The sequence below is a fragment of the Martes martes genome, assembly GCF_963455335.1.
Source record: "Martes martes genome assembly, chromosome: 11".
Lineage (NCBI taxonomy): Eukaryota > Metazoa > Chordata > Mammalia > Carnivora > Mustelidae > Martes > Martes martes.
In genome coordinates, this window is record NC_137899.1 from 90,523,263 (window position 1) to 90,548,512 (window position 25,250).

A 25,250-nucleotide genomic window follows, 5' to 3' on the forward strand; every position below is an offset into this window, starting at 1 on the left:
AAAAAGACTAAAATTATCCATGTTCTGAAATATGATTTTAATTGACAAATTCTTCATAACCCAGCTATGAGCTTCATTCTTAGAAAGTACCATTTCAGACATTAAAACAATAATTTGCTTTATTTCTCAATTTCAGAAAAAAAATTTCAGGAAATGAAATAGCTTTCTCATTATCTTATACTAAAACTAAATCAAATAGACATGGGTATAATCATGGTGATTTATATGGTGGTAAACATTTCCAACCCAACAGACCAAGCAAGCACATATCTTTAGGAGTTCTTTCTCCTTGTACTAGTTACAAACCAAGAGATATTTGTTAAAGTTTGGGATTCTTTTACAAATAAATGTTTGATTTTCAAAATAAGCATGTATATTGTGAAATTTAGCTATTTTAGCTATATGAAATGTCTGATTAAAAAAAAATAAGACTATTTGCTTGTTTCTTCCTCTATACTACTTATTCACATACTAGGGAAAATAAAAAAAACTTTCCTGCTTCCAATTCTCAAATGATGTCTCAATTTAAAAAGAATTAGTCCTAATAAGAATGCATCCTTTCCAGACCTACAAAAGATAATACTCCTGTAGAGATCAGCATTTCAAAAAGAACCTTGATGAAGTCAAAGACTTAAATGCTCACCACCAGTCCACTAAGGGGCCTTAAGTTTAAAAATCACTTAAAATATATATTTATTTAAGTATTCATCCTTAGCTATGACTTATTAAAGTTGGATCTGAAAAGGACTACCAAAGATATTCTTGACAGAACCAATTCTTAATCAATGTTGGGCCCTACTGAGAAGGAAGGCAGGAAGGAAAGAAGGAAAGACCAGGTGAATGAATACATTCTCAAATTCAAATTAGAAACAACAATTCTTATTTCACCATATCCTGGAGCTTTATACCGAACTAGAATTAACATGTCAGTGAAAAACAATTAATTCTATTAAAAATTATACATATTTCTAAAACACTGAATTTTAGTCATATTGCTTAGAAGTATTAAATAATTTTTAAAAGAGCTAAACTAAATAAATCAGAAGTTGGGGAAAGGGGTAATACCAGCTTACGATGTCAAAAATCTTTATCAATTCAACATTTAACAGTTACAGTGGTTGTTAATCTACTTCAAAACTCAAAGTGTACTTACTGTTTAAATGTGCTGTTTTAAGAGAGAAGGAAAAAAAAAAAAAAGATCACCTAAAACTAAATGTCAGTTTGGAAATAAGCTGAAAGATGGTAGACTGGTGACTGGGGAGGTAACTGGGAAGTAAATAATCACAGAGCCTCAAATAAACACTCCACAGCCTGAGAGGGAGAGCTGCTTCTCTGAAAAGGGAAAATCCAGGCCTGTCAGGGATGGGGTAGGGGAATCACACAGGGAGTGCGCACATTATCTAGAAGAGAACTTCCTCTCTAGCTGTGAAAGTTATACGGGGAAAGATGATTTTCTTCTTTATTCAAAGAAGGGGGAAAAAAACAAATAGAGAAGTAAACACAAGGTATTAGGATAAGACTCATGGTGGTTAAGAATCAAAACCTGAAAGTGTGTTTATAAAATACAGGGATATATGTATGTATTTGGAGATTACGAGACCTTTGCTTATTTTAGTAATAGGCTTATTCCAATCAAGTATTATTTAAAATATAGGTGAGGTCTTGGGAGTTTACACGTAACAGCACTGACTACACTAAAACTCAAGATTTGTAATACCCATCTGGGTCTGGGGAAGACCACAGTTACATTAATTAATGGTTGAGAAGTAAAAAGAAACATATCTGATAGCAAATCTTACCCTAAATTGGGGTTTAGGGGGTGCCTGCTAGGGCATATATATCAGTAATCCATATTTTTAAGTTTTAATTAAAACTCATTTTTTTAATGGAACAATGGTATGGAGCCCAACATTCTGCTTAAAGCCAATAATAAAACTTCCTACTTTGGTTGATGAATTCATAACCCTGGTCCTCCTTTACCTTTAGCTGGATACCCAATTTATAGATGTAATAAAGGAAAAAATAAGCAGCTTCAGGGTATCGGTCTTCTTACAAATGCCAACATATAAAATGACAATACTTAAAAAACATCCCAGTAATGTTCCAGATCACTATATTCTGCTCCATATACATATGATTTCAATATGCAAGACTGATAACAGAGTGTAAATGTTAGCACAGTCCTTAGGATAAGATCTCACCATATAAGGAAACAGCACTAGGCTACAAAAGTTGATTGCAGTCAGCTTTCCTGCATTTCTTCTTGGAGATGGTGATGGTATTATCATCTTTAAATCCTTGTGGAGCTTTCTCTCTGTTTCATTATGCTGAAAACAACAACCTCCTTGTTTGAAACATTATCAGCAGATATGCTATTGTTTTACATGGTGTAGCATATAGTAGTTCTTCAAGATGAGTCAGATGACAGCTTTAGTGTGAGTGTAGTACATCTTGGTGCCATTACTATTATATATTTTTTTCATTCTATTAGAGATGTCACCAGTCTAGTGATCATACATGCTGGTCCTTAAATGCTCTTTGGCACTGCAGAAAATTCTTGGGTAAATTTAATTCCACCTCTGTTTTATTCTTTATTTAGTTCTGACATTGGTAATTAGTTTAAGTCTACATTATGTACTAGTACCTGCTAGGTTACATCCCCCTCCACCCGTCACTAATGTTACTCCAAGATCACTGGGTCACATTAAATATCAGTTTCCAAAACTTACAGGGTCTGTAATAACAGTCATCAGCAGATAGACACTTCGAAAGCCTTCAATTCATTATTTGCACTGATATTCACAGTTGAAAGCCCTTGACTTGCAAGAACTACAATAATCAAGCTGCAAGATATAACAAAGTTTACAGAAGAGATATATTCTGGATCTTCAAGTTTCCTTCTCCGTGAGTTACATGTATGAAGGCAAATTCAGATGGTGAGGGCTAAGAGAACTTTATATTGTTAGAATGGGATTGTGGGCAAATCATAATCCTTCTGTGCCATGTTTATTATTATCATTATTACTTGGTCTTTAAAAGTCAGACTGTTAGAGTATGTTACAGATTTCAAAGCTCTGAAATTTATTCTGACAGAAGTTTTCTTATTATCCTTTCCTTAGGTTTTTCCAAAGAGTATGACATGGGGTGGGTATGCCTACTAGTGAGACTAAAATCTGATGAGAAAAAGCTACGAAAATATTTGTTCAGATAAGCCTTGCTGCGTTTCAAAGGGTCTTTATTTCTTTAAAAAAAATGTTTAGAAACAGACTATAAATGCATCATTTGTCCTGAACATATGAGTTAAGCAGAACATAGCAGGAATAAATACATGAAACGTCGCAGAAAAATGGCCAGAGGCTTTTTCCTCTGCTACGTTAAGTGGAGGATTTAAATGAAAATTACTAAGCATAAACCAACACATGTGCATGCACACACATTGACTTTCACACCCATGGAGAGCACTACACTTATAGTATATATCTCTGCTAAGCAAACCTTTTCTTACATGATGCTAATCAAATGTCACAAAGACAGAAAGACTATTATTGCTATTTCAAAACTATTCAGATGGTTGTTTCAAACACTTTTACCTACTCAGGAAAACATGTATCCTAAAGCTTTTTTACCTATAGCTCCTTGCCTTCCTCCCTTTTTTTAAAGGGTGGTATATAAAAGTTGCTTCATGCACGATCTTAAGCAGTATTGTTGTGAAGAAGCATGGCACCCTACAAGGTAAAACACCGAGTCCAGACGCACACAGCCTCAACAAAGAATAGGCCAAAATTCTCACAGCTGGAGTGGGTTTTTTATTTTGCTATTTTAACAGTGAGATAATTAAAGAACAGGAATAGACCACACTTTAGTTATTTGTATGTTACGTGAATTTCCCTTCAATTTAACAACAAATAAAAAGGTACTAGGTGCTCTAGAGGCTTTAAACATTTTATGGAGGCGGGGGGGGGGGCGGGGAGCTTTTGTAGTGTTGCTTTGTAAGAGAGCACAATAGTGAGTCTGAATACGGAACGGGAGCTGAACAACAATAAGCACAGTGCGTTCCTGAGTCAGGTGGGAACTTCCAGGAACCCTCAGAATAATCGCACCCATGCAGTGGCCTAAGAACGAAGTCAAGTCAGTAGCTGCCTTAGGAAGTAAGGTCTGAAGGAGCCTGGAGAGAATGGATTGGTTCTTTAAGTACAACAACTTCCAGCTGTTTCATGGAATTTCTAGGTGCTTCAGTTCAATTCTCAAGCAGCTCAGATTGCTTAGGCTTTCCGTCAGTTCTAGGGGCCCAACAGGCATAAACTAGATTTTCGTTGTATTAACTCAAACCCAGGGCAGACTCTCTGAAACATTATGGAATAGAACAGATTCTCTTCGTGAGTCCTGGATTCTCAAGAATGATTCCTTGGGAAAAGCTCCCGACTAAGGAAGCTGGTATTAAAGGCTGGTATGCCCAGCATTACAGGGTTGGTAAGAGTAATACTCATGGCAGCAAATCACAGGGCAGAAAGGAGATGGAAGGAGCAGTGGCTTCTCAATCCATCAGCATGGTTTCACAAAGAGCATTCTTGAGCAATGACTTGTACTTTGAAGTATTATCGCTTTTAAGTATCATAGTTGATATGTCAGCTGACATATCATACATGGATCATACACACATGGATCAAGTCCAGTGAGTTTAAAAATGTGTTAATGTTCATTGGGGAGGGTATGTGCTATGGTGAGTGCTGTGAAGTGTGTAAGACTGACGATTCACAGACCTGTACCCCTGGGGCAAATAATACATTATATGTTAATAAAAAAAAGTCTAATAAAAAATATGTTAGTGTCAATAAACTAAAAGTGCTCCCAAACTAGGCATATTTGCTATTAACTGAATAAAGAAAAAATGCTATTTATCTATATCTTTATCCCTGTTTCACTTTATCTTCAGCAATTTTCCCTAGAGGTCATATCTAAGTATATAACACGTAAGAATAGATTAGTTCATTAACTTGTAGGTTTATATCTATCTATTCACACAGCACATTCTCTTTAGGGACAAACTGTCAAAACATTTTTATAACCTGTTATAATAAAATTCTGAATTTCTCTCTCTTCTACTCTTCACCAATCTACTACTTTTAATTCCAATGTGCTATAGAAATAAAGCAGAATGACCCAGTACAACTAAATAAGAAGGGTTGGTTCTTTCCAGTCTATATGTGTGCTTGGGAGAAACTAGCTCCTACTTGTAATACAGGCTCTTCAACTACCAGACCTACTGCCTCTAAATCTTCTACATCGTAAGTAACATGTCCACCACCCCTCTCACTGGGCTCACCTACACCTGTCCAGTCTCATCCCTGGCTCTTCCCAAGCCTTCCCCTGCATTCTGCAGCAACGTTCAAACCACAGGGCGTTTTCCTTGGTCATCAACTTACAAAAAACCTGACCCAGGATTCCCTAAGCAGTATCATGCTTTCTACAATTCTCTTTCCTGTAGTCTGCTTTCTTACTCTCAAGAAATGGCTGGAAGGTAAGTGAGCGGAGAAGAGACCACAGGGGTTATGAAAGCCAGGTGCCTTTCCAACCCCTAGCCCTGATGTTAGGCATTTATATGCCATCCTTTCTCTGGTTCTCACTCATCACTCCGCACTAACTGTCATCATGCTGACCACAGTCTCCTAATCTGTCATTCCCTTAACAACACTATACCTGTTCTGTGACCTCGCCAAAACCTAAAGTCACTGAACTCCCTTCAACACACTCACACCATTGGTTCTTTCCTGCCTTAGTGGACTCTTCTTGACCACAGATTAGGTATTTCAATGTTGTCTTCCTGAATATCTTTGTATCCCTTTCTTTTTCACCTTCTAACAAAACTCTCAGTATTTGCTTTGTCTATCCTTGATGTTTTGTGCAGAACCAGAGAAATATACAAAACTATATACATTTGGACTCTAGAAGTTTTTAATTTGATCCTTATCTTCACTCAGCAATTCTTGAATTTCTTTCTGATGTACTTCTAGGCTTATTTCACAGGTTTATTTAATTGCCTTTCTTTACTGAGTCCCAACTTCACTCTTTACCCCCATTCTCACACAATATGCATTCGATAATAACTGATATGAGTCCCTTCCTGTGTTCTCATTTTCTCTAATTTCACCTTCTCTTTCCTAGATTTTCTGGGTGTCCTTAAAAAGAACAGCGCCCTCTTCTCTAAAGCTAAGTCCCTAACTTAACCTCATCTCGGGAGCTTATCTCCTCCCAGCACTAGAGAAATCTGTTACCCTACTGGATTAGCCTGCCTTCTCTTTAGCACTGTCCATGTCTTCCTCTCAAATAGCTCTGTACGTTCTGCTTTTAAATATTTAAATACCCACCTTACCTTAAAGCAATGCATTCTAAGATCTACCACCCATCTGGTAAGCATCTTGTCTTTCTCTTTCCCTTAGTTGCCAAATGTCTTAAGTAATCAATGGTTGCTACAGCCATATCCTTGACTTTTTCTCATGAATCCTAGAAATCTGGTTTCCATCTGTACCTTTATGAAAGTTAAATTTTTAAAGGTCACCAGACACCTAGGCTTTTTCCTAGATCTCATGTTTTCTGGCTTCTAATTCATCACTTCTTCTCTATTCCTACTATTACTATTCTAATCAGGCCATCTTATTTGCACTGCCCAGCAATATGCATACTGGAAACTGTTTCTAAGTGGTCCCAATTTCAAGCACACACATCATCAAACTAATCTTTTTAAAATGCTACAATCAAGTTACATCTTCAGCAAAGAACCTAGAGTTCTCTATCACTGACCATATCCATATCAAGATTAAATTATCCTTCCCAGTTTTCAAGGCTTTTGCACACTTATTCTACCTTTCTGTATGACATGTCTACCTCAAATGAGTCCATCTCCTTACTGTCCTTCTCTCCTAATCACTAGAGACCACTCCAATCTCTCTCTCTGGTTCTTTGTTCCGTCTGTTCCCCCTATTCTCTTTTCCCCTTAAATCAGCCATCCTTCCACATCGAAAAGCCCCATACTTTATGAAGCCTTTCCCTGCCCCACCTTACATTAACGTCTTTTATTCCTATTTTCACTTTTGTATCACCATAGCGTTTGATTAGTTCGCTAGACATTTCATGGGTAAATACCTGCGTATATTACTGCCATTTACTCAACATAAGGAGACAAGCAGTAGGTACTCACTCAGATAAAAAAGGCTCAGAGGAGAAAGATAAAGCATTAAGGGCAGAAGGACTAGCTTGACACTGGATAACTGACTTTGGTCTATATTTTATAGAAAAAGACGTATCATTGTTTTGGGTTATCACCTCTTTATAAGATCACCTTTTAAAAACATTATTGTGTTTTCAACTGTATGATATCCATCCCTTAAAGCCAATTACACAAATTTGGGAATACCTCAAAGATCAAATAAACAGAAAAATCTAAAAACCTTGTAACTCAAAAGGATAAAACATCCTCTAGTTTTTAATGTATGCATAAATAACACAATAGTTATCATTTTGTAAGACTTCTATGCACCTGCAATTCATTCCTCCTTTTTCTTGGCTTTCTAAGCCAACGTCTCTGTGGGAGTAGCTACCTTATGGACCTGTGTCACAGCAGAAAAGAGCTCTGGCAATCTTGAAGGTGCTTGGAACACCATACGAATAGGAAAAATGTCAATCAAAAATGTGCACAGACACAATGCATTCAAGTATTTTCTTTAAAAGAACATATACAGAGAAAGTTCTATTTAACACCTAGAACACTAAGAGTTAGAGACATGAGCATAAACACATGACTAAGATACAAACTGTGAATGTATGTCTTCCCTATTAAGATTTTTTTCACTCCCTCCAAATTATCACGTATTTTAATTTTCAGGTATCAATATTTAATACCCTATGTTGCCACTGTCAGAGCAATGAGTAATAAAATGAGTCTAGACCACTGCAGCTGTTCTTGTTAAAATACATTAAGAGCTGACCCTACAGAAACAACCTGAAATAAAACTGTCACTGGACTGTTATCCTTAATGACAGGATCTATGCTTTATTTAGTCCTCAAGACCTAACTAAAGGTGACCATACAGAATAGGCTCTCAAATACTTGACTAATATTTTGTTGTAATAAGGACAGTATACAAAAGCACCACCTGGAAAAACATGCGACAGTAGAATGAAAAGGAAAATATCATTAATCAGAAAATATTTTCTAATGGAATCTTTAAGAAAATAAAAAAGAGGCACTTTACATCCATCATGACTTAAATCATTCACTCCAGTTCTCTATTTCCTACAGTGGCACTACAGTCATTTCAGGGTAGCAGTTCTTAACTTCTCTTCCTGGGGTGGGGGGTGGGGTGGGGTATCACCAAGCCCTTTACAAATCTAATAGCTATGGATTTTCTCCCCAGAAAAATATGGACAGCTGTACATACGTACAAAACTTCACTAGTCCATCCAAAGGGTTCTGAATTCTGGCGTTTACAGTTCCTGATTTAAGAAACAGACTAGTTACTTTTTTTAAAAGTTGGGATGTAAAAGCATAAAAAGTTTCCCTTGTGCATGAGACATTCACGCAGGAACTTAACAAAAATTAATCTGAAGTTTTTTAGAATTTTTCATTCTTTACCATCATTTGGCTTCATCAACTTACTTGCTATATGAAGTAGTGGTACTTTCTTTTATGTGTTGTGTAATTTCTTCTGTGCTTTAATATAATTAATTACCACCACGATTTCAAGACTTAACTTTTTTAAACAACCATACTATATGAAATATTAGGCAAGCAAAATGGTGAGACTTATTATTCTAGGCTTACAAGGGCTCGAAATTACAAAGTTGAAGGATAATCTTTAGCTTTTCAATGTGAAAATAATTAAACTGAAACCTAAGTGCCCAAGACGCATTTTCCTGATGTTTGGTGTGTGTCAAAAAGTGTAAAGAATAAAGAAGCAGGCTGGGAGAGAGTTTTGGGTTCTAGCAAGTATAGATAAAACATCTGATAATTTTTTGGCCTTGGCAAGGAAGGAAAAAGGAGAGAGAAAGCGACCACAGGAAAGAAGCCTTGTTGAACAGGCGTATCGCTCTCTCAACACAAAGAAGTAAAGTAAAGAAACCATCTGTCTTGGTAAGAAGATCCAGGTGATGAAAGGCTTGCACTGATAGCTAGAGAAAGCTATGTACTAGTAAGCTTCACTACAGGGAGCCCAAAGCCTAGGAACCCTAGCACCACAGAAGACATTAAGTGGATATCTTGGCTTCTTACAGCAAAAATGAAACTGTAATTAATCCATGATCAAAGGCTTCTGTCTAATAAGTCGACAGTGTTTTACTTGTATTTTCTAAATTTCTTATAATGCTGCCCTAAAGTCAGTTTTGAATAGAAATTAGAGATTGTCGCTTATGCAGAATCTTACAAAAATAATTTAAATGGCTAGATAATTAGCTGTTCCTACACCTCAGTTAACCAAATCAAAGGACATCAAAGAACAGATTTTAGTTTACCCACTATACCTGAGGACAAAGCCATTCCAGTTGCTGTATTATACCTAACAGAAAATAACCAGACTTCATATAGAGAGGTAATCTTGAAAAATGCCAACATGATATTAAGTATCATCTCCTAATGTGTTTTTTAAATAATTATTATTTTAAAATCCTTAGGATTCCTTTTTTGGTATTCACATTACTCTTTTAATATTTTTAACAAATAAAAGCATATCTTTTATCATAATTGTTTTTTGAAAACGTCAAGAAGAGATCTGACTTTCCCCATTCCTCCCAGATATTTAATCAGGCAGAATATGGTCATGTTTTCTGAATCAGCTTTTGTCCACTGCTCAGAACTGAATTCAGTTCATTTTATCAGCTTTAAAACTATTTTTGAAAAAACTGTGTATTATCCAAAAACATCACTGCATATCATGTCCTAATAAAGTACTTCACTATCCTCTGTGATCAAAATTACCTACGACAACTTACATGGCCTAATTTTAGAGGATCCCCAATCTCTTCTCCTCCACCTTAGTCTCATTCTGGCCAGGTACTTGTAATATAGCTTTATTATCACATTTCAATTATTAAACAATGAAGTTTCCAAACAGATATCTCACAGAACTACCGTTTGTTCCATAAAAATGTTACACTACTATGGTTGCTTCTCACATACAATGTTTACCCCATATTCAAGTTTCTGATAAATCAACTGTAAGTTGAAATTCTGTTTCTGAGGCATTTCCTGGTATACTAGGCAGTGCATTAGAAAAGAGATATTGCATTTAGTCTATAATAATTAACCTTCTAAATATAATTAACAACCATTCAAAAAGAAAGTGCAAATGTGCAAATGAGAGACAACAAAAACAGTTTCTAAACATGTAATGCATTAATATAAGCTATAAATCCATACAACTAAAAATAATTGCTGACAACATCCTTCTGAGCATTAAACAACACCACCAATTTTGTTTTATATGTTTTCTTTCTTCTCAAGTATTCAAAGAAATGCAATAGACATTATCTTAATTTTCAATTTTTTCATGAGTATATTAGGATATTACCATTTTTTTTTCACAAATCAGAAAACAAGGAACTACCATTATCTTTGCATAATTTCAGTAATAGAGCCAAAATAAGAACAATTCTAGCTAATCTCATCTGGGATCTTAATTAGTACTACAAGTTTATTTGTGTGAGTTAAAAATAGTATCACTCATGAGAAACAATGCCAAAATTATTATGCTAATAAATCGTGTTAAAGGCCTAATGAAGAAATACTTTAGCAACTATGAGGTAACACACTAGTTGTAGGCATGAGGAACGTTTATATTGGCTCTTTTGGGTGTATACATTAAATACGAAATCAGAAAGGAATCATGCAAAAATCCGGTTGCCCATGCAAGCACCCCAGAGTCTAATCCTCTCCTCTCAGTTCTGTTGTCAGGCCACAGTAGTGTGGAGACTTGTAGGCTGCTGTCCTTGTTGTAATGAATGGGAAGAGGCTGACAGTGGCATGGTCGAAACCTTCACCTCTTCTTCCCCTGTGGAAAAGTCAGTCATGGTCTAGTTATGGGTGACTAGATTTGTTAACAGTCCCTTTAAAAATGATTTCAATATTTGGAATACTGATACATATATAAAATACATGCTTAATGGCTGGAATCTGGGTGTGAAACAAGACATGAATTTTAAAATATAAACTTATCAAGTACCTAGAAAGTAGTTACACTATAAATACACCCTTCAATTTAATACTATGTCAGATATAAGAACAACTATAATAGATTTAGGATTATAAATAGACAAAAAGAAAAAAAAAAAAAAGAGAGAGACCAGGAAAGCCATTCTTTTCCAAGCCAATTGGACCCCTTTTAAATTCAGATACTCCTCTAACAGTTAATAGTATTTCGTGAAAAAAATTAAAAATAAGTTCACAGATGTGAAAATATGTTTTTTAAAAGGAAAAATGACAAATTCATGTTTTAAAGGCAGGAATTATGTCCATAAAAAATAAACAAAAAGATATAAATATTAATTCAGCAAATTATCACACAGCATCTGATAATTCACTGTGTACTTCTGAAGGAATTAGAAAAGAGTAAAATGCTAACGGTACAACGATCCAATTGACTGAAAGCGAGATGACTACTTCTAGGTCAGAGAACTATACATGAAATGAGATCAGTTCTCCTAATTATAATTGATAATTACTGGACTGCAAGTGACTTGTTTCACATATAACTCAAAATCCAATCAAGTCACTGTTAAAATAGTTAATTCAGTAATAAAATTTAAAGAAAAATGTCCTCTTACAAGTAAAATTTGAATGAACAAAAACATGAAAAAAATCCAATCCTAAACAGTTTCAAGTATTTCTCTAAGAATATCTTAAAACAACAATGCTTAATAGACTGAGACTTACTATTACTTGTTGTCCAAATAATTTTTAGCATCATAGAATAAAAAACATCTTGGCAGAGAGTTCTTTGAAAAACAAATCTGCAAAATTACATTTGGAAATATTTAACTGACAGATTTAACTGACACAATGAAGGAAGACTCTCAGCCTTTAGAACAGGTTATTTCATAATTTTTCAGTAAATTGGCCAAAATTCTATAAACTCCAAGTACATAGCAAGAAAGCTGTGTAGAGGAAATTCTAGACTACAGTTCTTGGTGACAACATGGTACTGATAAGGACTACGCAAGAGATTAATTTTTATCAAGTCGATAAACTTCATTCTACTTTGTAAGCTATAGGCCATATCCCTGAGCTGGGCCAATTGTCTCATGAATAGATACTGTTGATGAAAAGGGACCTGCAAGTGTGTGAGAGCAACAATCAATTACTATGGGAAGAAAGCCAAGTTAAAGCACATGCCAGTGATCTTCATTTGTGAAGGTGAACAACACTGTACTGGAAAAACACTTCAGTTTGAATGTGGGATCTGGGTACTTGTCCTAATTCTACTACTAATTGAATGTTTGACCTTTAACAAATTATTTAACCTTTCTGGAACACAGCTTTGCTTTTTCTAAAAGAACGAGTTGAACAAGATAAGTCACTTTTTTAGGAAAAGTCACTTCTTAAGCAAAAGCACATGGTTCCAATAACAAAAAAGATCTGAATGGACCTACTATAATTGTCCACTAATCAAAGTTTTCCCCCAAGAATATTTATTTCAAAAATCCTTCCAGGCTTAGCAAACTGGATGAGCAGCCAAGAAAATGCTGCTAAAAAGATTTTACCTAATTAAGAAAAATAACTAATTTTAAACAAACAAAAAATGTTTTCATGTAGGTGTAAGAAATGGAAGCCGACAATGGCAACTGTCCTTCCCATGATAGGTTTCAGACATACCAATTTTAAATAATTTAACTGAAACAAACCAAAACTAAAAATTTAAATACAAATATATAATAAATATAAACATGGTATCTGTAGGATATACAGGTGACTGACACCTGAGTATTTGCTCCCAAAAGCCAGGGACCCTACCATGTTTTGCTCTACATAGCTAAAGAATAAATAAATATACATGCCTTTTCCAGTGTTGAATACTGTCTAAGTATATCTTAAAGTGGCAGATATCATAGAAACAGAAGGTACTCTCCATTATGAAGCACTTCACCAACAGCTACCCTGGTAAGATACCATGATATTCATTGCAGGATACAAAGCTGAACCTATCTCAAAGGTTCAACTCAAGTACAACTGATTTACAACTAGGGGTGGGGGAGGCAGATATTGCCTAGGTATCAAATTGCTTCAAATCGGACACAGTTAAAATGAATATCGTTTTCTAGAATTTTGCTTTCTGTCATTTTTAATTGTTACTGAAAATCCTAAATGATCCAGCTACAATTATATAACTATTCTGTTTTGAGGTTTAGCACATTCATCTTCCTGAGATATTTGCCAAATATTTATAAGATGTGAGAGTATTCTGTGTAACTCTTAATAACAATTTTAAATATTTTGTTGCATTAAACTACAATTTCTCTTGTCATCAGAGACTTAAAAATAATTTAATAATAAAGCTTAATCATAAGTCACCATTTAAATACCAAACAAGTATGCATAGTCAAAAACTGAAAATCTGAAATAACAAACTCTCCCAACCTCCCACAAAATATGACAATGATTCAAGAACCTACAAGTTGGTGACTTCATTCTTAGAATTTCTGGGAAAAAAAAGTGTTTTATGCTCTACAGTTGAGTATATGTTAAAAGGAAAACTCACAAAGATAAGACCATAATTTAATGCCACATTTTTTTCATAAAGTATCTAGTTTAGATGAAGATTTCAAATGACTAACATCTGGACGACTACACTCACAAATCAGTAATTATTCATTACCTCTGTGGCATTTTCACAATATATACTGATTTGAAATATTTGGGTTAAAATTATTCTTTTTGGGCTAATGGAAAATATGCTAACTGTGAAATCAGAAGAACAGATAACTTACTGAGAATAGTCATGTAATAAGTCAAATAAAAGTATACAATGAAGACAACTAAGAACTGAAGTCCCACAAAGGCACCCTTCTTCCTATAATATCAAGTCCACACTGGGTTGCCTCACTGTCAGAGCTCCCCATGTTCTCGTCCATCCTATTTATACAATACATGAAGCACTTCCCATTACTGAAGGCAGTTCCATTGCTTCTTAATGAAATAACATACTAATTCCTGCCTCCACACCTTTACTCAGGAGTTCCCATTAGTATAAAGGTCTTTCTCTTTTCCCCACTAACCCAAATCCACGATACCATAGTACAGATCAATTCCTACTTCTTCAGTGAAGCCTCCCCAATAATTATAGGCTCGATTGAGATCTCTCAGATTCCAGTTATCATATAGTTACCACTCTCATACATAATATTAAATTTATTTCTTCAACTACACTGCAAAATACCTGGAAATAGTATTGATATCTTACAGTTCTTTTATATTACCCACATGGCCTAGTTCATTGCTGGGCAAACAGGAACCCAAATATTGTAATTGGTTTATTATTTTATTTTTAAATGTTTAGGATATTTAGGGGAACTTAACTTAAACTCTTAATGTTATAATGAGTTATGAGATGCACTACCGGTCATTAAAATGCCACGTTTCTAAATGATTAAAGCAAAACAAAACAAAATTACACTCTAATATACTGTCTTGAATGGAAGAAAAAAAAAAGCAGTATCAGGAACTGAGTACTTAAGTGTTTCACAAGTGAATATCACATAGAATGAGAAGACTGAAAAGTGTCACTCTGAATTACCTACTAACTACCATAATCAAATGAACAAATATCATGAGTCCCACTAACATACAAACAGCTACATTGGTGTATCATGCTTATGTAAATTAACTTCACTGTATCAACTGTTAAATTCACTATATCAAAAGCCACAAACCATATTCTCTTAACCCATCTATTTGTCTTGAAAATGAAATGTGGTTGGTCACAAAGAGAACAGAGCCAAAGAACTCTGATGGATCTCTTCGAATTCACCTATCAACCTTGCTAAAAACAAGAGAACAAACGACTTGCTGGTAACAGCACATGATTACAGTTAAGACTGTGCCATGCCATATCTTAAAGGCCATGACTAGGGATAACAGTAAATTTTATGAATTATGTTAACAGAGTAGGGACTATTCTATCCTACTTCAGAAAATCAGGAGAGAAACAAACTCTCCCTTTTATCAGTCATCTCTAAAGCCCAAATTAAGTAAATTTTTTAAAAAGCTTTTAATAAGAAGAATTCCTTTAGATAAAGAAGTCACTCGATCTAATAAATGTCATATGGGACCTTAAAACCCCAAAGTTCTGAAACCTTCGAGGGTAGCAGTACAAAACCAGAAGTAGTCTGGCATCACTTACAAGGAACCTAATGTTTTCCCCGGAAATAAAAACATGACAGACCAAAAGGGAAAGTAGCTCTCCTTGAACAAATGCTTTTTCACAGAAAGTATACACATATGTCTGTGAAACATTAATAATCAGAGTTCTCAAATATTAAGTATTTTATTAACATATAGCACAGTTTGTGTGTGTGTGTTTGTGCATGTGTATCAGTCAAAATAAGTAACTGCCAAAAGTAGAGAGTGGCTTTATTCCTCATGCTCTCACTAATTACCATTTCAAAAAATTTTTTTTGAATCAATTTACTTTCAGAATGTATAATTGGAATTTGTACCATGGTGTTGGACTTCCCAGCACCGTAATTTCAGAGCACATTTTTTTTTCTTTTTCTTTGTGCATTTATATTCCATATGAAAGTTTGGTAACTACCCTGTTAAATAAAATGCTTCCAAGTTATAAGTAGGTATAATACTCCACCATCCTTATAAAGCTCAATATTACAAGGCATCCATCCAATTAAAATTTTTTTAGATTATGATAAGGACTTTTTTTCCCCATAGAAATTTCCAAGAATAATAAGTACTCTCTGTTATTCAAAAATTCCCTCCCTACCCACCCAACAACCTGAAGGCATGAGTTATTCACAAATTCTCAAAGGCTATAAACGAACCTACCTGCTATAGGGATCCCTCCCAGACCTGTGTTGTGCTGTGGCGGGAGATTCAAGTCCAAGAAATTACTATTTGAGGTGGGGTTTGCTGTGTGGTTCAAGTGCATGATGCTATTGCGTGGAAAGGCCATCCAAGGATAGCGGGCTGCCTGGCCTGGAAAACTGAATGAATTATAAACTGCTCGGTGCTGCTGAAATTGAGGGAACCTCTGTGGCAAGACTGAAAAGGTACTATTGAGAGAGTTGGCATTTGTCGGTGCAGCAGGATGCAGGAATCCAGAGCCCGGACCTTTGGCAGTTGTAGTGTGTGAAGAGGAGTTCTGAAGAGATGTGGGCGAAAGGGAAGGCTGGTCTTGGACTGACAGTTCCTTTTCAATCAGGTCTGCTAAGGCTTTTCGAGTGACATCAAAGGGATCAAAACCCAAGTCATCCTCTGGTTGTTTAGAAGAACCAAAGCCAAATGCTGCTTGCCAGTCTGTAGAGGATGATACTGGGATTGTTTCTGTTGGGAAGACAATTAGTGATAAATTTAAAATACATAGCTCACTTGTATACCTAACTGGTGTCCATACCAGTGAAAGTTAAACACATCGTATTATAAGATAAAGGCAAATATATCCAAAATCTGTATGATTTCTTAGCATATTAAATTATAATATTATAAAGAACCTAGATGTCCATCAACAGATGGATAAAGAAGATATGGTACGTACACACACACACACACACACACACACACACACAATGGATAAAGAAGCTGTGGTATATATATACAAGGGAATATTATTCAGTCGTCAAAAAGAATGAAATCTTGCCATTTGCAACAATGTAGATGGAACTAGAGTGTATTATGCTGAGTAAAATAAGTCAATCAGAGAAAGACAATTATCATATGATCTCCCTGATAGGGGGAGGGAAGGAAAAAATGAAACAAGATGGGATCGGGAGGGAGACAAACCATTAAGAGACTCTTAATTTCACAAAACAAACTGAGGGTTGCCGAGGCGGGGGGGGGGGGGTAGGGAGAGGGTGGTTGGGTTATGGACATTGGGGAGGGTATATGCTATGGTGAGTGTTGTGAAGTATGTAAGCCTGATGATTCACAGACCTGTACCCCTGGGGCAAATATACTATATGTTAATAAAAAAAAATTTTTTTTAAAGATTATAATATTATAAAAGGTCTCATATACTTCTAGCAATGATTTCATCTTAAGTTACCAAGTTCAAAAAACTGAATGATACAGACTGATTTTGGTAATCAAAAAAACAAAGTACTTGAAACCCAAATTATACCTTAAGCTATTCATAAACAAAACCTGGAAAAAGTTCAGTGAAATAAGGTAATAAATATGATGTGACGGACTTCAATTAATGAAGTTTATTTTAAAAAATGCATTTATCAAAGACAAAGTCTAAGTAATTTTGAATATATGCTTTATAAAATGCTAGGGGAAAAAATGTTAACAATGAAAAACACCTACTTAAAACTTTACGTAGGGGCACCTGGGTGGCTCAGTGGGTTAAAGCCTCTGCTTCAGCTCAGGTCATGATCCCAGGGTCCTGGTATCGAGCCCCCGCATCGGGCTCTCTGCTCAGCAGGGAGCTTGCTTCCCCCTCTCTCTCTGCCTGCCTCTCTGCCTACTTGTGATCTCTGTCTGTCAAATGAATAAATAAAATCTTTAAAAAAAAAAAAAACTTTACATATTTTTTAAAATTGTCTGCTCCACTGATAATAGGTGCTATATTTTCAATGTTAATTTTATGCCATCCTTCATAGCAATTAGAAAATTTACAATGAATAAAAATAAAAAATGGCTCAAAAATGCCAAAATATAATTTTCAATATTAACAAACCTCTTCGTCAGCTGGAGAAAAAAAAAAAACTTAAATTTAACTATCTAAACACAAATACAATAAAAAATGTAAGCCATTAAAAATTCATAGAGGAATAACCATTTTATTATCAGAGAAATGATTTATCCCTTGATTTCTGGAGAAATCTGTTAACATGGTAAGTTCTAGGTCATTCAACTACTTATCCAACCATCTTACTCCACGCAGTTTAAATGTTTACAACTTATGAAAAACGGAGTGGGGGTGCTTAAAGTGGTAAAAACACATCAAGCAAGGTCTCGTTTCAGCCTGAGTAAAAATATTAACATGCAGTAGTACTGCTGTATACCTGATGTGAAGAGACTCTGTGGCTCTGGTGCTGTAGGCCAGTCACTGGATGTCTGTGGGGAGCTGGGGAAAGGAGGAAGCCCACTTGGGATCGGGTTGGGATGGCGAAAGTTATCTGAGAATAACGACTGTGACTCAGTTACTGCCCCTTCAAAAGGAGACCGTGCACTGTGATTGGATGAACTGATGGGGATGACTGGATTGGATTTTGATAAACCAGGTGGTGGTGAAGGCGTATCACTGTTAGATATCTAAATAGGAAAAGAAAAGAATAATCAATAGAAGTTTATACACTTTAATAAGCTGCCATTAAAAACGCTTGGAACAAACGGCATTAGAACAGTGGTCTTCAAACTGGGGTGCTTATAGACTTTTTTATGAGAACATGAACTTGCAAAAAATCCATCAATTACATATGTACTCTTTTCTAAAATTGACTCCTCCTTAAGAAGACTAAGCCAATCTCCTCTCCTTTCAGAACCTATCTTCTCACTTTACAAAGAAAAGACTATTACTGCTCACTCTTTGGGATCTAAGTATAGTAATCTGACCAGGAGTGAAAACTTTCTGAGAGCATCAAATATATTATTAGAAATACTCAGGTTGGTGATGAGAGTGACTAATGACTAGACTGTTTTGCAAACTAAATGATTCCCAATACCTTAAGTTTGTTTGTTTTCTTAAGATTTTATTTATTTATTTGACATAGAGAGAGAGTACAAGCAAGGGGAGCAGCAGGCAGAAGGAGAAGCAGGCTCCCCACCAAGCAGAGAGCCCAGGACTCTGGGATCATGACTTGAGCCGAAGGCAGACACTCAACCAACTAAGCCACCCAGGTGCCTAACACTTAAGTTTTAAACAAAATGGAAAGAAGATCTTATCATGTTATTTCTAAACACATCATTAAAAATAATTTTTGTGGGGCGCCTGGGTGGCTCAGTCGTCAAGCGTTTGCCTTCAGCTCAGGTCATGATCCCAGAGGGTCCTAGGATTGAGCCCCACATCGGGCTGCTTGCTCAGCGGGAGGCCTGCTTCTCCCTCTCTCATTCCCCCTGCTTGTGTTCCCTCTCTCACTGTCTTTCTCTCTCTGTCAAATAAATAAATAAAATCTTAAAATACATAAATAAATAATTTTTGTGAAGATTCTTCATATGATTCTTTGGTATTTAATTCAGAAGTTCAAAAATATGATATGATAATACTCTTTCTTCCATCCACTTACATGAACAAGACACTCAGCACTGACATTTACAAAAATGAAAACATGACTAACGTTGTTGAAACTTGTTTCCTTGTACCAACAGGTAATATTCACCCATGGATACATGAAAACCAATTTTATTTATTTATATATTTTTAAAAGATTTTACTTACTGAGAGAGAGAGAGTGCACGTGCACACGCAAGGAGGGTGGGGCAGAGGAAGAGGGAGAAGCAGACTTCCCACTGAGCAGGAAGCCCGATGCAGAGCTTGATCCCAGGATCTGGGACCATGACTTAAGCTGAAGGCAGATGGTTAACCAACTGAGCCACCTAGGTGCCCCATGAAAACCATTTGTAACAGAGACCTATCCAGCTCATTAAAAAATGAATTTCCAATACAATTTTAGTGTTTGTGTTTAATGATTAATTTTATCAAAATCTCTATTTATATAAGTTGCTTTGATCAAATCAAAACTATGAATAAAAATTCAGAAGAAAGTAAGTTGGGGGACCCTAGGTGGTACAGTCAGTTAAGTATCTGACTCCGTTTCCACTCAGATCATGATCTCGGCGTCCAGAGACTGAGCCCCCTAATGGGCTCTGCACTCAGTGGGGAGTCTGCTTAAGTTTCTCTCTCTCTCAAATAAGTAAATACATCTTTTTTGTTTGGTTGGTTTTGGTGGGTTTTTTTTTTAGATTTTATTTATTTATTTGACAGACAGAGACCACAAGTAGGCACAGAGGCAGGCAGAGAGAGGCCGCCAAGCAGAGAGCCCGATGCCCACTCGATCCCAGGACTCTGAGATCATGACCCGAGCCGAAGGCAGAGCCCCAACCCAGTGAGCCACCCAGGCACCCCAGTAAATACATCTTTCAAAAAAATTTTTAAAAAGAAAGAAAACTGGCATTTAAAGCCTTGTGTCAGAAAAATATACTGTTTCCACTTGAAAATTCATGTCTATTTTTGAGAGAGGTATATGCCTGTCAAGAATAAACTATATTGCTGGGGTGCTTCAGTGGCTCGGTCGGTTAAGTGTCTGCCTTCGGCTCAGGTTATGACTCAGAGTCCTGGGATCGAGCCCTGCATCAGCTTCATGCTCAGCATGGAGTCTGCTTCTCCCTCTGCCCCTCCTCCCTGCTCATGCCCTCTCTCTCATGAGCATGCTCCTTCTTTCAAATAAATAAATAAAATCTTAAAAAAAAATAAACTATACTGTATTAAAATTCTGTAACAGCAGAAGTAGAATGAGTAGAATGAGTTCAAGAAGAACACGGAATGATGTAAAATTTGATTGTTTAAAAAAAGTATAAATTCTTAAAATGACAGAGCAACAAAATATTTGATATTTGAATCTCTTAGATACTTATTAAAAAGCAATGTAGTGCTTTTATTTAAAAATACCAATATCTACAATACCCTGAAAATTACATCCTTTACAATGATTCTTAAGTTAATATGAAAAAATCTTTAATGTTAACCTAAAATATACAAAGGACATATTGATTTTCAAATTCTTTCATGGAACCTATGAGCAAAAATTTTGGAAAAGTAGTATATTTTAGATCTCTAAGTTTCTCACAAACACTGTGGGGAACTGGCCATTCCTTATGGAGCAGATTAGAACTACATTTTTCTGTACCAATGCAGGAAGGTATATAGGAACTTACGCAGTGAAAACCTAACACCTAGACAAGATGATACAAAGCAGTATACAAAGTTCAGGACCTCACTCAATGTGGATCAGTATCAATGTGGATACAACTTTGAACTATTTGGTTTATTATTTCAAAGCCCATAGTCATTCAGGGGAAAGAGAAAACTGCTAGGGGCAAGGACACTGTGAGAAACAGAAAATTAAAGCTGACAAGAAGCAAAAAGGGGAGCATGTAACAGAGAAACGACTCTTGAAATCAAGAATGAAGAAGGCATGCTAGTCTGAGACCATTTTGGAGTAGGGTCAAAAAGATCAATAGTATCAGTAGATTCTTAGGACACTAATATATTGCCACAGAGTACAATAAAACATGTGGTCATAAGGATAATTCTGAGTCATCAAGAAAGGGTTAAATTATACCCTAACAGTATATTCTGTGGAAGAAAGGAGGACTAATTATAACAGACTTTAAAATACCCACTAACAGTATTTTTAAATTGTTTCCGTATTTAAAGTATTTTCCACCACCCAGAAAATTTACTTGCATAGAATGCCATTTCAGGGAATGGAAGATAAATGAAGCGATACAGAATCAAAATCTTACCTGCTGGGAATTATCACCATTCCCTATACTGAGAGAATCTGAAGGTTTGTCAATGGGGCTGTAAAAAGAAAACACATCAGAGAAAATCAGAGTAAAGTCATTCTCACAAAATAAAAACAAACTTCCCCAAAGCCAGAAAAATAGACATTTTATTATCATAACACTGATGTAAAGATATGATGTAAAGTTATTAGCTGAGATGTTGAGGATAAAAAGAAATATAATATCAAATCCCTACCCTTGAGCAATGTACATTCTAATTAGATTCTCCAAAAACAACGGGTGAAATAGTAACTTACAAAGAAAAAAAAGGTACTGCTTAAAATGAGTATTATTGTAGTAGGTCAAAAATTTAATTCATTGTTCAGTTTTGTGCACACAATAAACAAATTCCCCATTAAAATTCTTGAAATACTACTCACCTATTTTTTCCAGGTGTTTAACAGAGGGCATAAAAGTCACTCAAATGTTCTCTACAGGTTCTTAAGAGCAATAAATTTCCTTTACTATTTCAATATCCTACTTAGAACCCTAGAGAGGCATATGTGTATGTATGAAAGCACACACACAAAACAGAAACTTTTGTGTAAACTATTCACTCTCAAACAAAGACATAAAACTTGATTTCCATATAGGGAAAATGCAGTACAACAGTAGAGTAACATAGAATTGCTGACTTAGAAACAAAACAAGATCTTTACAAGCATTACAACAGTGACCTAGCAAGGCATTTCCATAACTAACTGTATTTAACCTAGCACATGAATAAAAGATAAGTATCAGTACCCAGATACTAATATTATAGAGAATTAGAGCAAAACGAAGTAAGATTCCAAATTTCTCCCTAACCCTAAATCCTTACTGGTACCACATTTAATTGTTCTAGAAAAATTTAACAAGGGTTAGTATCCGATCAGAATACCCAGTCTATCTTCTGCATAAACATCACCCTGACAGGTCTGGAATTCACTAAATAGCACCTTTAGTTAGTATTTTCACAAAATAGCAATAAATCAATTCATTTTATGGTCAAATGGGTATTACAAATAATTTTAAGATACAGCTTAGAGCCCACTACGTTTGGAGACATTTAGGGCAATGAGACAGGTGTACACCAACAAGTATCAACCGGTGCTGATTACTGAATGAATTGTTTAAACCATAAATGTCATAGGTCTTTAAAAGAAATAGAAGCCACCATAAGTGGGGCAATTAAGAAACATTTCCTAGGGGAATTCAAATTTATGTAGGTCCTTAAAGAGATTTACACATGAGCCGAGGGAAGGGGAAAAGGAAGAAAGAACATTAAAGGTAGGAATAGCAAGTATATCATGCATCAAAAGGCCACAGATGGGTTTGGGGGAAAAGTTAAGTAATTAGTTAAGTAATTAGGGATGATTCTGACAACAGTGGGAGATAAAGATAGACAAAGGGTAGACACCAGAGGCCAAGAGAAATTGTTGAGCACAGAAATGATATAAGCAAAGCAGTTTTAGGAAAATTAATTTGGTGGTGGCATGAAGAATAGACTGGAACATAATACAGATGATATAAGAGGAACTTCTAATTTTTCTGAAAATTTTTATTATGGTAAAGCAGACTTAACATAAAATTACTGGCTTAAGCACCTCTAAGTGCACAGCTCAGCAGCATTAAATACATTCCACCTGTTGTATAACCACCACCACCATCTATCCCCATATCTCTTTTCATCTTATAAAACTGAAATATATATTTCACTATACCACTAAACTCCCCATTTTCTCCTCCCTCCCAGTCATTATAATTTTGACTCCTCTAAATACCTCACATAAGTGGAATCATAGAGTATTTCTTTTCCTTTCTTTTTAAAGCTGAATAATATTACTCTGTATTTATACCACATTTTGCTTATCCATGCATCTGGCCACGGACACTTGGACTGCTTCCGTGTTTAAGCTACTGTGAGCTAAGACATAAGTGCACAAATTATCTCTTCAAGGTACTGCTTTCAATTCTTTTTACTGTATGCCCAGACGTGGAACTGATGGATCATATGGTAATTCTAATTTTTGAGGAACCACCATACTGTTTTCCACAGTGGCTGTACCATTTTTCATGCCCACCCATAGAGCATAAGGGTTCCAATTTTTCCACATCCCTTCCAACTCTCATTGTTTTCTGCTTCTTTTTTTACTGCTGCTTTCCTCTTTTTAATGTTTCAAGTTTTTATTTACGTTCTAGTTAGTTAACATATAGTATAGTATTAGTTTCAGGAGAATTCAGTGATTATTTTTTCTGCTTTTTTGATAGTAGCCACACTAATGAGTGTAAGGAGGTATCTCGTTGTAGTTTTGATTTGCATTTCCCAAACGATTAGTGATATTCAGCATCTTTTCATGTGCTCAATCACCATCTACCTTCTTTGCAGAAATGTTTATTAAAGTCCTTCGCCTATTTTTGAATTAGGGTATTTTTGTTATTGTTTTTGAGTTTTAGGAGTTCTCTATATATTATGGTTATTAACCCTTTCTCAGATATATGATTTGCAAGTATTTGCTCCCATTCTGTTAGTTGCCTTTTTACTACGGACAGTGTCTTTTGAGTCACAAAATTTTAAAATTTTCATTAAGTCCAATTTGTCTATTTTTTCTTTTGTTACCTGTGCCTTTGGTGTCCTAGCCAAGAAATCACCACCAAATCCAAAGTTGTCAAGCTTTAGTCATGTGTTTTCTTTTAATGGTTTTGTTGTGTGAAAGAATTTCAATCTAATGCAGAACCGGAGAATATAAGATGGAGAATCTCACATATGTGCCCCCAGGATGGTAAATCTAAGGACTAAGAGACTGAGTCCTCCAAAATGTCTGATTTACAGAAAGTGGATAGTGAAATTTTCCTGGGTGGGAGGATGATAAGAGGTTGTCCTATATTGACCTTGGGAAGTTTTGCGAGAGATATTAATGGAACATAGCTCAAATTGGGTTGATCTCGCATAATGGGATGACTCGAGCTTTGTTTGTGTGACTGGGAGGATTTTGTTTGCTTAGGAAATTTTTCAAGGCTAGTCTCCTGGTTTTGATTTTCCTGTTTTTGACTCCATTCCCTGCCCATAAATACAACCTACCAAAAACCTTCAGCAAATTCACCTATGGCATGAGACAGTTTGCCTGTTTCAAATTGTAGTTCCTCTGCTATTCCTGAATAAACTTTTCTTCTTGAGCTTGCCTAGGTTTCTAACTTTATTTATAGTCAATAATTATTTTAGGTCTTACATTTAGGTCATTGATTCATTTTGAATTTTTGAATATGGTGTTAGGTAAGGGTCCAACTTCATTCTTTTGCATGTAGATATCCAGTTTTCCCAGCACCATTTGTTGAAAAGCCTTTTCTTTCCCTCAGACGGGAAAGGGTCTTGGTACCCTTGTTAAAAACCTTTTGATCCTATATATGATGGTTTATTTCAGGGTTCTCTTTTCTGTCCTACTGGGCTATATATTTGTCTTCATGCCAATCCCATGTTGTTTATGTTACTGCAGATTTGCAGTTATGTTTTGAAATTAGGAACTGTGGACCCTCTAGTTCTATTATTTCA

The 25,250-nt window shown here is 35.6% G+C and overlaps 1 protein-coding gene across 9 annotated transcripts in view; it reads right to left on the minus strand.

The window, feature by feature from the left end:
• The window catches only part of CNOT4 (CCR4-NOT transcription complex subunit 4), a 140,619-nt gene that overhangs the window by 16,073 nt on the left and 99,296 nt on the right, over positions 1-25,250 (minus strand). For 7 of the 9 annotated variants that reach the window (XM_080818914.1, XM_080818913.1, XM_080818912.1 and 4 more), the window contains 3 exons: positions 21,680-21,737; positions 18,220-18,469; positions 16,040-16,537 (listed from right to left, as the gene is read on the minus strand). In XM_080818914.1, the coding sequence (XP_080675040.1) occupies positions 16,040-16,537; positions 18,220-18,469; positions 21,680-21,737 (806 nt within the window). Of the gene's footprint in view, positions 1-10,044; positions 11,040-16,039; positions 16,538-18,219; positions 18,470-21,679; positions 21,738-25,250 lie in introns of those variants that run through there. The other 2 variants (XM_080818916.1, XM_080818915.1) reach the window with 2 other exon arrangements.